The 13,016-nt window shown below is 39.9% G+C and overlaps 1 protein-coding gene across 3 annotated transcripts in view; it reads left to right on the forward strand.

Moving 5' to 3' along the window:
• Positions 1-13,016, forward strand: part of MYO1B (myosin IB) — a gene marked incomplete at both ends in the record, with an annotated part of 128,230 nt that overhangs the window by 102,410 nt on the left and 12,804 nt on the right. Inside the window, 7 exons of one of the 3 annotated variants that reach the window (XM_084228586.1) lie at positions 1,273-1,473; positions 3,094-3,187; positions 3,969-4,118; positions 6,853-6,921; positions 9,029-9,115; positions 9,365-9,451; positions 11,239-11,325. In XM_084228586.1, the coding sequence (XP_084084712.1) occupies positions 1,273-1,473; positions 3,094-3,187; positions 3,969-4,118; positions 6,853-6,921; positions 9,029-9,115; positions 9,365-9,451; positions 11,239-11,325 (775 nt within the window). The remainder of the gene's footprint in view (positions 1-1,272; positions 1,474-3,093; positions 3,188-3,968; positions 4,119-6,852; positions 6,922-9,028; positions 9,116-9,364; positions 9,452-11,238; positions 11,326-13,016) is intronic. The other 2 variants (XM_084228587.1, XM_084228588.1) reach the window with 2 other exon arrangements.

Below are 13,016 nucleotides of genomic sequence, written 5' to 3' on the forward strand. Positions count from 1 at the left end.
GTGTAATAGTCTGTTAATTAGGATGCAGAGATTGATGCAGTAAGATTCACAAATAGCAATGGCTTACCAAGATTGACATAGCATATGCCACGTCTATGTATAAGGACTACAGCGCTAATAGAGCAGCTCCTTCTGTTTTGTGGCACTGCCATATCTAGGATCTTTCCCTCATCCGTATGATAAAAGATGGCTCTCCACCACATCAGCTTTCCCAGATAGCAGTCAGTGGGAGAAAAATAGGAGCGAGCAAATCTCTTTCTTTTAAGGATACAACCAAGAAGTTAGCAAACTTTACTTCCACTCAGAATCTAATGGCCAAAACTTTAGTCACGTTCACACCTATTTGCAAAGGAGGCTGGGGAATGTAGTCTTTACATGGGAGCAATATGTCTTATTGGAGAGAGGTGATGTTTTTAATCTTTCCACTGAAATATAGTAAACATACAATACTATAAAATGCATAAAGCTTAATTGTATAGCTTGCTGAATTCCTGTAAATGTGGATATGTGCTTAGGTCCATTTAGAGCAGATATAAAACAGTCATCGGCCCAGAAGGTTCCCTTTGTCCCTTTTCTATCAGTCTCCATCCCTACCACTCCTAATAGGTAACAGTTCTGATTTAACCAGAGGTTACTTTTGCTTGAACTTCATATAAGTGAAATCATAAAATATGTACTCTCACACTCAATAGAATATCAGCATTATTTCATCAATGTAGTTGTATCTATCACAGCTTATTCTTTTTTATGGTTGTGTATGTAGTATTATGTTTATTTTTAGGTTGTTAGAAAATGATTTGAAGTAATTTCAAAAGAAATGACTATTGTTAGGGACACCAACCCCCACATAACTGAAAATCCTTGTGTAATTTTTACTCCCACAAAACTAGCTACTGTTAGTCTGCTGTTGACCAGAAATCCTACCAAAAACATACAGTGGATTAACACATATTTTGTATGTTTTATATAAATATTGCATACTGTATTACAATAATACTGTATAAAAAGACTGAAAAAAACAGTTGCATGCTATATTGAAAATCATGAAGAGGAGAAAATATAGTTACATTACTGTATCAATATCATAAGTTCAGATCATTTGTCTACAAGGAAATTTACATATAGGTGGATCCACACAATTCAAACCTATGTTATTCAAGGGTCCATTCTAGTCATCTCACTATGATATAATTACCCATGGTATTTTGTAAAACACTGACGTATCTCCATAAGGGACAGAGTTTAAAACTTATAATCTTTGTAATCTTTTAGGTGTATCAAGCCAAATGACAAAAAGGCAGCACACATCTTCAATGAGGCTCTAGTGTGCCATCAGATAAGGTACCTGGGTCTTTTGGAGAATGTCCGCGTGAGGAGGGCAGGCTACGCCTTCAGGCAGGCCTATGAACCATGTCTAGAAAGATACAAGATGCTTTGTAAGCAAACATGGCCTCATTGGAAAGGACCAGCAAGGTAAGATACTCCTTGGTCATACTGAATAATGAAGTGTAAAGCATACCAGTAATATGCTGTTTTCTTTAGTTGCTGAGAAGCAAAATCGTTTTCTATGAAAATGAGATGTAACCTCTGTTTTAAGTTCTCTTCCACCAGGATACGATTTTGTGCTAATTCTTGATTACTTATATAGAGGTCTCAACTTTCTTTAAGGTCCAAATAGGGCTCATTATATCCACATTTGAGACTCCTGTGTCAGTGGAATTATTAACATACGTCATGTCAAGATAAGAAGAGATTATTTGTCACTGATAAGTATATTTGTGAGAAATCATAGAAGAGTTGAGTTAGAGGCATCTTGGCTCACTACTCTCAGCTTTTTGCTTTTCTTTCACTTTTTGTTTTTTCTCTGGAGGATTAACCTCAGGGACACTCCCTGGGTATAAGTGAGGGCCCCACTCTTTGCCCAGGTCTGCACCAATTGAGAAATGGATACAGGAACTGATTGGGTTCACAGTATCAGTGTCATTGCCAGGAAAGATTGATTAAAATACTTGCCTGGCCCCAGAGCCATACATACAGCTTTCAGTTCACCTGCCCTGAATTGTACTTACCCAGCCAGTTCCAGTAAGAGGGCAGCTCTGCACAGGCCCACCCTGGGAGCAGCTCCTGCAAGCCTCCCCATGCAGAGAGAAGAGAAATCAAGCCTCTCCTTTGCCAGGAGCTTTCTTCTGTTTTCATTGTTTGGGGAAGTTGCCCCTTCTCTGTTGGACATAGAAGCTCTCTCTGGACTATTGCTGGAAGGCTGTCATGCCTGTTTCAAGCTCAGGCAGAAACTTTAGGTTTTCATTTCACTGTATTAGTGTTGTCTCCCCCTACTCACTGGCCCTTACCTTTCACAGGATATCAGCAGTATTAGACACTCACCCTGTATTATGAAAAGAAAAACTCCAGATATGTAGTATGGTGTCTGACACATACCATTCAGTATCCAAATAATGTAGGGTCTGGTACGTTTTCAGTTCCCTCAGCTAATTTGCAGGGTACTGTGATCAGTGTATACCATAATATATAGAACATGTATTCATGTCCTGCCCAGCCCCCAGTCTATGGGTAGATAAAGACTGATATCAAAACTAGGGTCCAGGATGGAGAGTTCATAAACAAGTCCAGGCTTTGCTCCTATCACATGAAGCCCATTGGTCTGGCACTTAGCACTCTCCTGGGCTCTGCCCACACTCCAAAGGACAGAGATAGTGCTTAGAATGCTTTTAAGAATTAGCTGAGTGGCTGTGATTTTTCTCGCACACCTTCTGATCCTGGTTGGAACATGGTTACTGGTATATTTGATACAAGTGTTGCCTTTGCTAATGAAATCAAGAAATTGGCTTTATACCCCATTTTATTGGACTGTGTTATTCTGAACCCAAGTTTACTTTTTCAGCATTTACTGGATTTGGTTTAATTTGTGGAATTCAATCTAAAAATTCTTTGCTAGAAGGGTGCTTTCTCAAAGAGCAATTTTACTTGGAAATGATGCTTTTTTTTTATACCACTGAGAACCTGATATCATTATTTAAGAGATCATAAACTGTTTTTGTAACTCAGAAAACTCACCATTTTTATTTATTTTCATAGGGCTGGTGTGGAGGTTCTGTTTAATGAATTAGAATTTCCTGTGGAAGAATACTCCTTTGGTAGATCAAAGATATTCATACGAAACCCAAGAACAGTATGTAATCAAAACCTTTACACTTTGAACTTGTTATATAGGCAAGGTCTTAAAGCACATTTAACTTTATAACTTTACCCAAAATGCTGCCAAGAATGCTATATTCCTGAGTTTCTCTGCAAATGTAAGAGAATGGACAAATTAGTAGGAATGGAAGAACAACTGTATTTTTTATGAAATTTCAAAATCTTTGAACTGATAAGATATGAAACATTTAAGAAGTCATAAACAATCACAATAAATCCCCCCTTATTCGTTGGAATTGGATGAAAATTCAATCTTTATTTGTAAAATCTGAATTGTACGATAATCGTTGGGAAGAAAACCCTATTATTTAGCACTGCATGAAATAAATGAACTAGAATGAAATATAATTAGATTGGCCATTGGAAATTTAGAATTTGGAATTTTGTGGCAATTTGGAAATTTAGAGAATTTGCAAAGTGCTTAAATTGTTCAAGAGAGTAACTTTGCCAGCATCTTCCTTCCACTAATAATTGCATCCTAATAGATGCTATAAAGGTAAACGTAAGCTGAATTCAGCCCATCCATCTCTGACTTGCCTAAATAACTAGAATCTAAATTATGGGTCATGCATGGATTCATGAAGAAAGTTTTTGCATGGACTGTTACCATATCATCTATAATTAAGACAATTACTCATTTTTTTCCTCCAAGTATTTGACTCCAACATCAAAGCATTTTACCTCCTGAGACTAATTTTCATGTGTGCCATGTGTTTTACATGGATTTTTATAAATCCATTATCATTTCTTACTAGCTATTCAAATTAGAGGACCTAAGGAAGCAACGGCTGGAGGACTTGGCCACTCTCATTCAGAAGATTTACCGCGGGTGGAAGTGCCGCACACACTTCCTGCTGATGAGAAAAAGCCAAATTGTGATTGCTGCCTGGTCCAGGAGATATGCGGTGAGAATCCACAGCATGTTTAATCTGTAGTGATGACAGTCATGGCAAATCATTGTTATGTAGGTGTTAGGTTTGTAATTTTTGCATATTTAATCCTCTCATCCCCCATGAAATGAAAGGTCTTTTGAAAGATGAAAAAGCTAAGTCACTGGCATTTAAGAAACTTGCCCACAGCCTCACAGCTAAGTTACTAAGTGACAGAGATGGGGTTTTGTATCCAGGACAACCTCAAAACTCAAGTTTAGTGTAGCACACTGTGTGTGTGTGTGTGTGTGTGTGTGTGTGTGTGTGTGTGTGTGTATGGTGGGAAATCTGCATCTTGAGTTTGGTCATTAGATAGAAGGGAAAATGTCATTTAATCTTTTTACTAAATATTCTAGGATCAATTTTCTAAAATATTTGTTACTGGTTTATTGAAGTAGCACTGAAAGTGGCTTCAATCCAGAAAGTGCCACATTTTAGTAGAATTCCAGGTTGGTTATAGAGTTGGATTTCCTTTATTCCTCAGATATCTGGCCCCATTGAGTCAATAATAAAGTGTGTTCACTTAATTGATAATGGAATTTCTTATTGGAAAGGGATACCATAGGTTTGAGGGAAATCTTAATATTTGTCTCTAGACTAGCTTGACTTTGATTTGTGGTCTACCGAATGATTTTACTGGAAAGAACACTATTTCTAAATGCTTTTTTTCATTTTATGCTTTTTTACTAGAGAATGAGCTGCAATGCAAATTTGTGGTCAAATCTCCTTTAAGATAATGTTATTTCTTTTCAGAAAGGCATATGTAATCGGAACATAATTTATATTGACCTATTCTCATATAACACATTTTAGTCTGTGATTTCCAAGTTTTAGAAATTAATGAGGTACTTAAATGATTAAGCTAAAGACAAATGGCTTACCCTTTAAAAGAGATCTTTGAAATTGCTTCCTGCAGTTAAGAGTATAGAGAAAGTATTTGGTTCTCTAGTGTTATATCCGTTTCAGAATTTGAACTAGCTACCTCAATCAGTTTACTCCATGGTATTCAAGCCAGTAATTAAACTCAGTATTTACCTTAACTAAATAACTCCAATTTTCTGAATGTCCATTTTCAGTTACTAATTCTTTTTAAATCCATATTCTGTGATATTTCATGGTTCCTTAAGATAAATTTTACAATGATATACAGTAAAACCATTCAGGGATTTATTTATTTATTTATTTATTTATTTTTTTAATAGAGGCTTTTTTTAATTTTATTTTATTTGTTTGTTCATTTTGTTTATACAAGCACTGGGTACAGTCAGAAGCGCGGGAGGGTGAGAGAATTCACCAGAGCTAGAGCGGGGAGCAGAGCAGGCAGAAGGACCGAAGTACACTGCTGAGGGGAGCAGCGGGCGGCAGGAGAGGTCTGCTCGCCATGTGGGACCCTCCTCCAGTGGCCGGGGAGCAGCCGGGGATCGAACCGGCGCCGCAGAGGCTGCGGGCAGCTTCGCAACCCAGCGCTCAACCGCTGCGCCACCGGGGAGGCCCCATTCAGGGATTTAAAAAGAAAATGTTGAGGTACCAAATGGATATTGGAAGCAATGGTCAGATATTGTAGATAAAGTTTATTCTTACAACCATGGACTAAGATTCTATGAGGAATCTTAGAGATTTTTTAGTTCCTCATTTGATAGATGAGGGAACTGAGGCCCAGAGAAAGTAGTGGCAGTTTTCAGGGTTCTCTTTGCCTTCCTCTCTAGCATCTTTTATCCTATTGCTCATTTGTTGGTAACGTCAACCTCTATTTCCTCTAGATATTCCAGAATTTAACCTAGTCATGTCATTTCCCTCCTCTTCCCCCCCCCAAAAAGGGAGCTGAGCAATCTAACCAGAGTGAAAGACACACAGCACGACTTCAGTGCTTTGTTTAAAGATGTTGTGTGTTTTCATCACAGATGCCCAAGTTCTAGTAAATATTCCACACTAACTATAGTAAGAGCTCACTTTCTGAGGATAACATTCCAGTAGGTTCAGTCACTTAGGCTCGGTCCTAAAAGTAAGCAAGTCCTCTGGATGTTGCGTTTGCCAGGCCTGAGCCTCACTGGGTCTTGTACATTCCCCTCCTGGAGGTGACCTCTGCAGCCACTGGACCTGCCTGCCAGGCTCCTCTCTCTCAGGCTGCTATTTCTTTTTCTCGTCGCTGACTTATGTCTACTGCAAGTCCTTGAGTGCAGGTCAGAGTGTATTCACATGTATAGCCCTACTGTGAAAGGGCTTTATGCAGAATAAGAGATCAATATAAGTTTAATCAGTTGATTTATGTTTACTTTTATTGTTAGCTGAATTCCCAGCTTTAAAGCAGAGTGAACCTTAAAAGAACCAGGGAGGTAGGTGAGAAATGGCACCAAAAGAAGAGAACAGCAAATGCAAATGTTGAACTCAGTGTGTTATTCATTCAGCATTTATTGAGTATTTTCTGGGTATCAGGTTCTGTATTATAGCAATATAATAAAAAGAACAACTGTTAATAATGGTGTCTCCTGTGTCAACTGGAAATTATTTAATAGTATTTAGCATCTTAGAAGGACGCTTTGGATTAACTGTAATAATTCTGAATTGTATGATAGTTTGGTATCTTTATTTATTGGTTCCTAAAATATAGTTGATTGAGTTAATTGCAGTAAGTTAGCAAATAACCTTTCCCAATTCTTGGAGTAATGATAGGTAAAAAGAACTGCTAATATCTTCCCCTTTCATCCTACAGCAACAAAAGAGGTATCAACAGATAAAGAGTTCTACCTTACTAATTCAGTCCTACATCCGGGGTTGGAAGGTGAGTTTAAAAGAAGCGAGCCTTATTTGTTTGAGGTTTTTTGGTTTCTTCACAAAGGATGATGTCTTTAGGCTTGTCTTGCAGGGGAGGGTTCCTCATCTCCTGCCTCCCCTGTAAACAGTCAGATGGAAAGAATAAATATTATGCACCAAGCTGGGGTCTCGGTGACCATGTCTTGGCTGTTTCCTAACCAGCCTTCTTTGTAAATGCTTTGTTCTCTTAGCAGGAAGCTCTTGAAATAATACTGAACATGATTTCAGTATCCTCCTGCCCCTGTTTATAAGGGAAGCTATAGTCCAGAAGGCTAGTGACGGTGTTGTCCTGTACCTGTGAGTCCTGCCAGACCACAGCACCCCCTTCTATAACCTCCTGGTGACTATCTCTCCCCACAATGATTAAAAAAGAGTCTGAGCTTTGACCAGTCTAGCAGGCGTCACAGTGGGTAACCTGGTTCCGGGTCCTTCAAGCTAGGAGTGGTTTTGGTGTTCATTATTTTAAACCATTATTGTTGTTTTTTTGAAGAAGAACATTATTTTATGATATGAAAATTATATGCAATACAGAGTTCATAAAAAATGTTTAATTGTACACAGGTACACTCATTCATTCTACATCTGGTCTGTGGCTGCTTCATTGGCGGTACATTGGCAGAGTTGAGAAGCTGTGATAGAGGCTGTGTAGGCCCTGCAAAGCAAAAAATACTTACCAGCTGTGTTTCTGCAAAAAATGTTGACTGACCCTTGCTCTAGTTCAAAGATAGGCCTATTCTGATCACTGTCATGTTAGGAGATTTTTGTGGACTGAGGATTCAGGGGAGCTATTTCAAGGTAGTTCCCAAGCTTGGAGCCCCTTCCAAGGGTAGAGCCCTAGACCAGAAGTTCAGTGGCATCAACTGATCTTTGTCCAGGCCCACGGGCAACCTAAGGCTTGGTGTTTGTGCCCCAGCAAAGGCCACAATACAAATCTGAGCACGTAGAGTAAGTGAAGTTGCTTGCCTGCACATTCTTCTTGACCTTATTAGTAGGCCCCCTTTAGAGGCAGGACTCAAAGTCCACCTGTTGTGCAACCATCCTAGACCGGGTAGGTTCATTGTTGATTTGGGCAAACGGATAAGGAGTCTGGGAGCCCTCGGTAGATTTGACAGGTCTTTAATACTGACTCAGGGAACCAGGTGCACAGGGAGACCAGCAGGTAAGGAGGCAGGCAGGGGGGTCCGAAGGCTGGCAGCAACTGAGCCTCCCAGCCCCTGGGATCTCCCCACTCTCTCTTGCTTCTCTTTTCTCTCTCAAAATGATCTCCGTCTGGGGCATCCATACTTACAGGCACGTGCGCCCTGAGCCCTCCAGCTTCTTGGCCCGGGCGTTTGTGATGACAGGCGCGCACACCACACTCATGCTCCTCAACCCGCATGCCGCCATCATAGTACTCCATGTTCCACTCCCAAGAGCTTTTTGCAATCACACAATATCACATGTGGGCAATGAAACGCAGGAGGAAAGCAATGCTGCAGGTGGCGGCCATAGAGACTAGTGGGGGAGGCGAAAAAGAGCCTGAGTAGCTCCATATTCCCTACACCCGCTCCAAACCAGGCATCTTCCAGGTCTCCACAAAATCAGTTTCCAGCAGCTCTGGGAAGTAGCCACTGGTTTTAGACCAGCAATATACTTTTATTTTAGCAAATGTTAAGTTTTATGTTAGCAAATGTTCTTACTCACTTTTGAGTAAGAAATAAACAGTTATAGTCCAGAAAATAATACTGCGATAAAATGTACTTTGCTAGCTCATTGGCGACTCTCCAGGCACATCTGAGACCTATTCCATCCGCCCTTCTCGTGTGCCTGCTGTATTTCCCTGGTCACTTCTTTTCCTACCATATACTAGTGCCTGGGAGGCTGCTGTTCCCCTCCTACCGGGGGCTGTGTTGTCAGACTCCCTGTCTTCATGTACCACATCCTCATAGTCAGTTTGGATGAATAAGCAACTTCCTCTTTTGCTTTCACTGATGAATTAGCTATTATAGCAGGTTATTCAGGTATATATTTTTATAAGTCACTGTGAATTCCAGTTTTGTTAACTTTCTATTTTTCTGGGTAATCTTGTGCCTTAGGCTCGAAAAATCCTGAGGGAACTAAAGCATCAAAAGCGTTGCAAGGAAGCAGCCACCACCATTGCAGCATATTGGCATGGTACCCAGGTAGGCCATGGACTCCGCAGAAGGTAGACCAGCAGACCCTCTTGTTCAGGGGCAGAAAATGTTTCACCGGCTTAAGCTACTGAGCATGCATCTGCCTCTCGCTCTTTCAGACATTTTGGTGTGGGTGGTGGCACATGCTTTTGTTTACTACGTGGTGGTGGCTGGTGTCTCTCTTCTTTCCAGTGGGAACCAGCGGTAACCTTTCTTGCCTTAAAACTTTTCTGTCACTCCTTTTCAAATGCATCACAGGCGCGAAGGGAACTGAGCCGGCTGAAGGAGGCGGCTAGGAATAAACATGCTATTGCAGTTATTTGGGCTTACTGGCTTGGATCTAAGGTACTTGATACGCACATCCCACACTCCATCCTGGAATCTGCAATAATCATATGTATCTCTAGCATATTGGGGATGAATGCCGACATTTAACCGTGGCTCATACTGGTGCATGTCCTAGCAGCTGGATTTAATAAACCCAGAGCTGTTAGTGCCAGAGTTAGCTCAAGCATGTGTAGCAAAAGAGACTAATTGCTTACTAATGAGGCACTAGTGTAATTGCTCTTTTGAAAAAATTCTTAAGTAACATGCATGTTTAGTTTTCTTTTTATTTTCCTCGAACGTGTACTGGTGGTTTTCTAGAGAGGTATTTGTGTGTGTTGGGGGAGAGGGGATAGGGGAGGCATGTTGGAAAATGTTAAGATTTGGGCTCCAATCGGTATTTTGTAATGTGTGGATGATAGAAATGCCTTGAATGCATGCCTTAAAAAATATTAATCCATGAATGAAATGGCTTTTTAAGCTCATTGGGGCAGCTATTGATTATTATGAGCAAAAATATTACATGTGAAAGGAATTATCATTTGTGATTTAACAGAAAGCTCTGTTCATGCACAGCTAGCTATAATTGCCACTGAAGAATCCCAGGAATTTCAGCATCAGCTGTTTGTTTTCAGAAACAAAGGCCTCCTGAAATACTCTCACTAATCCCCAGGCAGAGTCGTGGGCTCTGTGAACATTTCACATTCCCCAGGGGACAAGATTTTTAGATGTTTTTGTTACTTAGAAAATCAAAGGTCATCTCTGCTAAAAATGTGTATTCCCATTAGAAACACAAATTTCATTATAGCTGTATGTTTTGAAGTCTACCTTGTCAGCATTAAAGGCCCATCTTGTGAGAAAAATGAGAAAAGTCAACTTTTGCCTGCAAAAGATCTTAATGTGCCAAAATTGAATCAGAGTTGTTCATATGTGTTTTCCCTCGAAAAATCTGTGAACTACAAATTAGTTCCTTTAGTCAAACCGAGGGAAATGTCCTAGCAGAAGCAGAAGGACTGTTAGTTGATGATTCCTGGGATTTCTCACTGGATGAGCTTACTTCCTAGTCTCAATACTATAATGGAGTGAAAAATCAATGCTTGTTTATTCCTGTCTTTTGAAATAGCAATGCCTCAGATTAATTTTTCCCTAAGATTAATTTTAAATCTATAAATTGTTTAACTCTTTACCTTGCTTCATTGTATTTTGCTGCTTGGAACCTTAGCAAATACAAATTTTTGTATGTGCTGCTTGTAATTTCCTAACTTGAGAAAATTTTGAGTTTTGTTTTTTGATTGAACTTAGAGAAACAACCTTTATTTCTTCCAGTTTTCTAAATGGCTGTTCACAAGAATTGTCTTTTTATATATCCAAAGGAAAGAACTCAGGAATTCACAGCTTCTTTAGCCCCGAATGCTCGCAGCCAAGGGAAGCCTACTGAAATCATTAGGTGCCACTCACAGTTCTGAAACTATTATAACTCTGAGAGGGAGAGAGTATGGGAAGGAAGTGAAGAGGGAGAGAGAACCAGGGGCAAGAAGGAAGAAAATGGGTGTTGGGGTTGGGGAAGCCATCACCTGAGATGCCACCCAGCAGGCCCCCCTCTGGAACCACAGTCTCCGTGCAAGAATGCAAGGGCTGCACCAGCCTGACACTGATTCTTTGGGTTTTAATGATCATGCACCATTCCTCTATCATTCTGGTATCCTTATTCATAAATTGACTCTTCCGTTTGGCGGGGTGTCTTTTTCTGATCGTTTATGCTGTCTGCGTTGGGCTGTCTCTTTTATTTACTATCTAAAACATTCTAGGCTCGAAGGGAATTGAAACGCTTGAAGGAGGAGGCTAGGCGTAAGCATGCTGTTGCTGTCATTTGGGCTTACTGGCTTGGACTGAAGGTACTTCTTCAACCCCTTCTTTCTGTCCAGGGTGAACTCAATGAAGCCTAGCACCTACTAACCCTGAGAAAACTATTGATTTTGCTTGCTCATGGTCTGCACAATCTTTGACAGTGTCATCTTGCATAATTTTGTTTCTTTGTGAGAATAAACCTGTACACTAATATTTTCTGATTTTTTTTTTTTGTGGTATATTTCTTTAAGTAGTATTTTTCAAGCAGTGCAGTATATTTATCCAAGATACTTCGTTACCCAATTTCTGTTTTATGTCATCTTTATGAGTCTTAAGTTTGTTTTAATTCCTGAGACAAAGTTACAGTAGTGGAGCTAAAAGCAGACCCACTATCTATAGTGGCCAGCCTGGGAATCACAGGCTTTTACGTCCCTCTATCTGCCTCTGTGCCAGCAATGGCACCTGGAGCAAAGCCTTCTTCAGAGTGACCCTCATGCTAATTGTTCCGCATAGAAACCAAAGGGTTTTGCATCAGTAAACAAAGAGATTTTGATGAATGACCACCATTGGATCATTCAGGTAAATGAGAACTTTAGATTCAAATGCCTTCTAATTTAAGGGTTATTTCCAGGTGGTGCTTACTACGTGAGGTATGGATGCCCATAAGGAAATACGACAGACGCTCAGTTCAAGTCAACCTTGAGAGTGAACTTCAGGCAATTAGAAGATTTTCTATTCCTAATATTCAGGAACTGATCACTGTACTCAGCCATCCATATTATTTTCCTTGGAATAATTCAGCCCCTTTTTGGATGCTATTTTGCAGTTATTTTTTACTTTTACAGTATAAAAGTAAAAAATTCATCTGCTTGTAAATATTTGCAAATTATCTGGGAAATCATTGACTCTACGTCTGAACAGACTTGGCAGTATCTGTAAACTCTGCTTTGAAAGTCTGTATTTTTCCTTGAAAGTTTAGCCTATAAATCTTTTTTTTTTTTTTTTTTAAAGGAACTTTTTTTTTAAGATTTATTTATTTATTTATACAAGCACTGGGTACAGTCAGAAGCGCGGGAGGCTGAAAGAATTCAGCAGAGCCAGAGCGGGGAGCAGAGCAGGCAGAAGGACTGAAGTACACTGCTGAGGGGAGCAGCGGGCGGCAGGAGAGGTCTGCGCGCCATGTGGGACCCTCCTCCAGTGGCCGGGGAGCAGCCGGGGATCGAACTGGCGCTGCAGAGGCTGCGGGCAGCTTCGCAACCCAGCGCTCAACCGCTGCGCCACCGGGGAGGCCCTAGCCTATAAATCTTTAGTAGATTAACATTTCTGATTATATTGAAGTCATCAATTAATTTTTGAAATTAAGAAGTAGCAAGTATAAATTTAAGATGTTCTATTTGAAGCATTCTGAACAAGTTCTGTAACTGCTTTTTTAAGTCAAAACTAAGAATTTGTTCTAATTTGCATTTTATTTTCATAAAAAGAAAGAACAAATGACACTGAGTCAGGATTTTTATTCTTTATACTGCTAGCTACCGACCATATTTTATTTATCTTTACTTTTCTGGATTTAACTGTATGTGATTTCATACCAGGGCTTTATACTAGCAACCTATAAACCAGATTCCATTTGTAGGTGAATGTTGTTTAATCAAAATTAACTGTACTTACACGCAACATTTGTCTCCTGTTTCCAACAAAGGAGAAATGCCTTACTATCTTGCCACTATTACTTTTTAAA

Source organism: Talpa europaea, assembly GCF_964194135.1.
Source record: "Talpa europaea genome assembly, chromosome: 1".
Classification (NCBI taxonomy): Eukaryota; Metazoa; Chordata; class Mammalia; order Eulipotyphla; family Talpidae; genus Talpa; species Talpa europaea.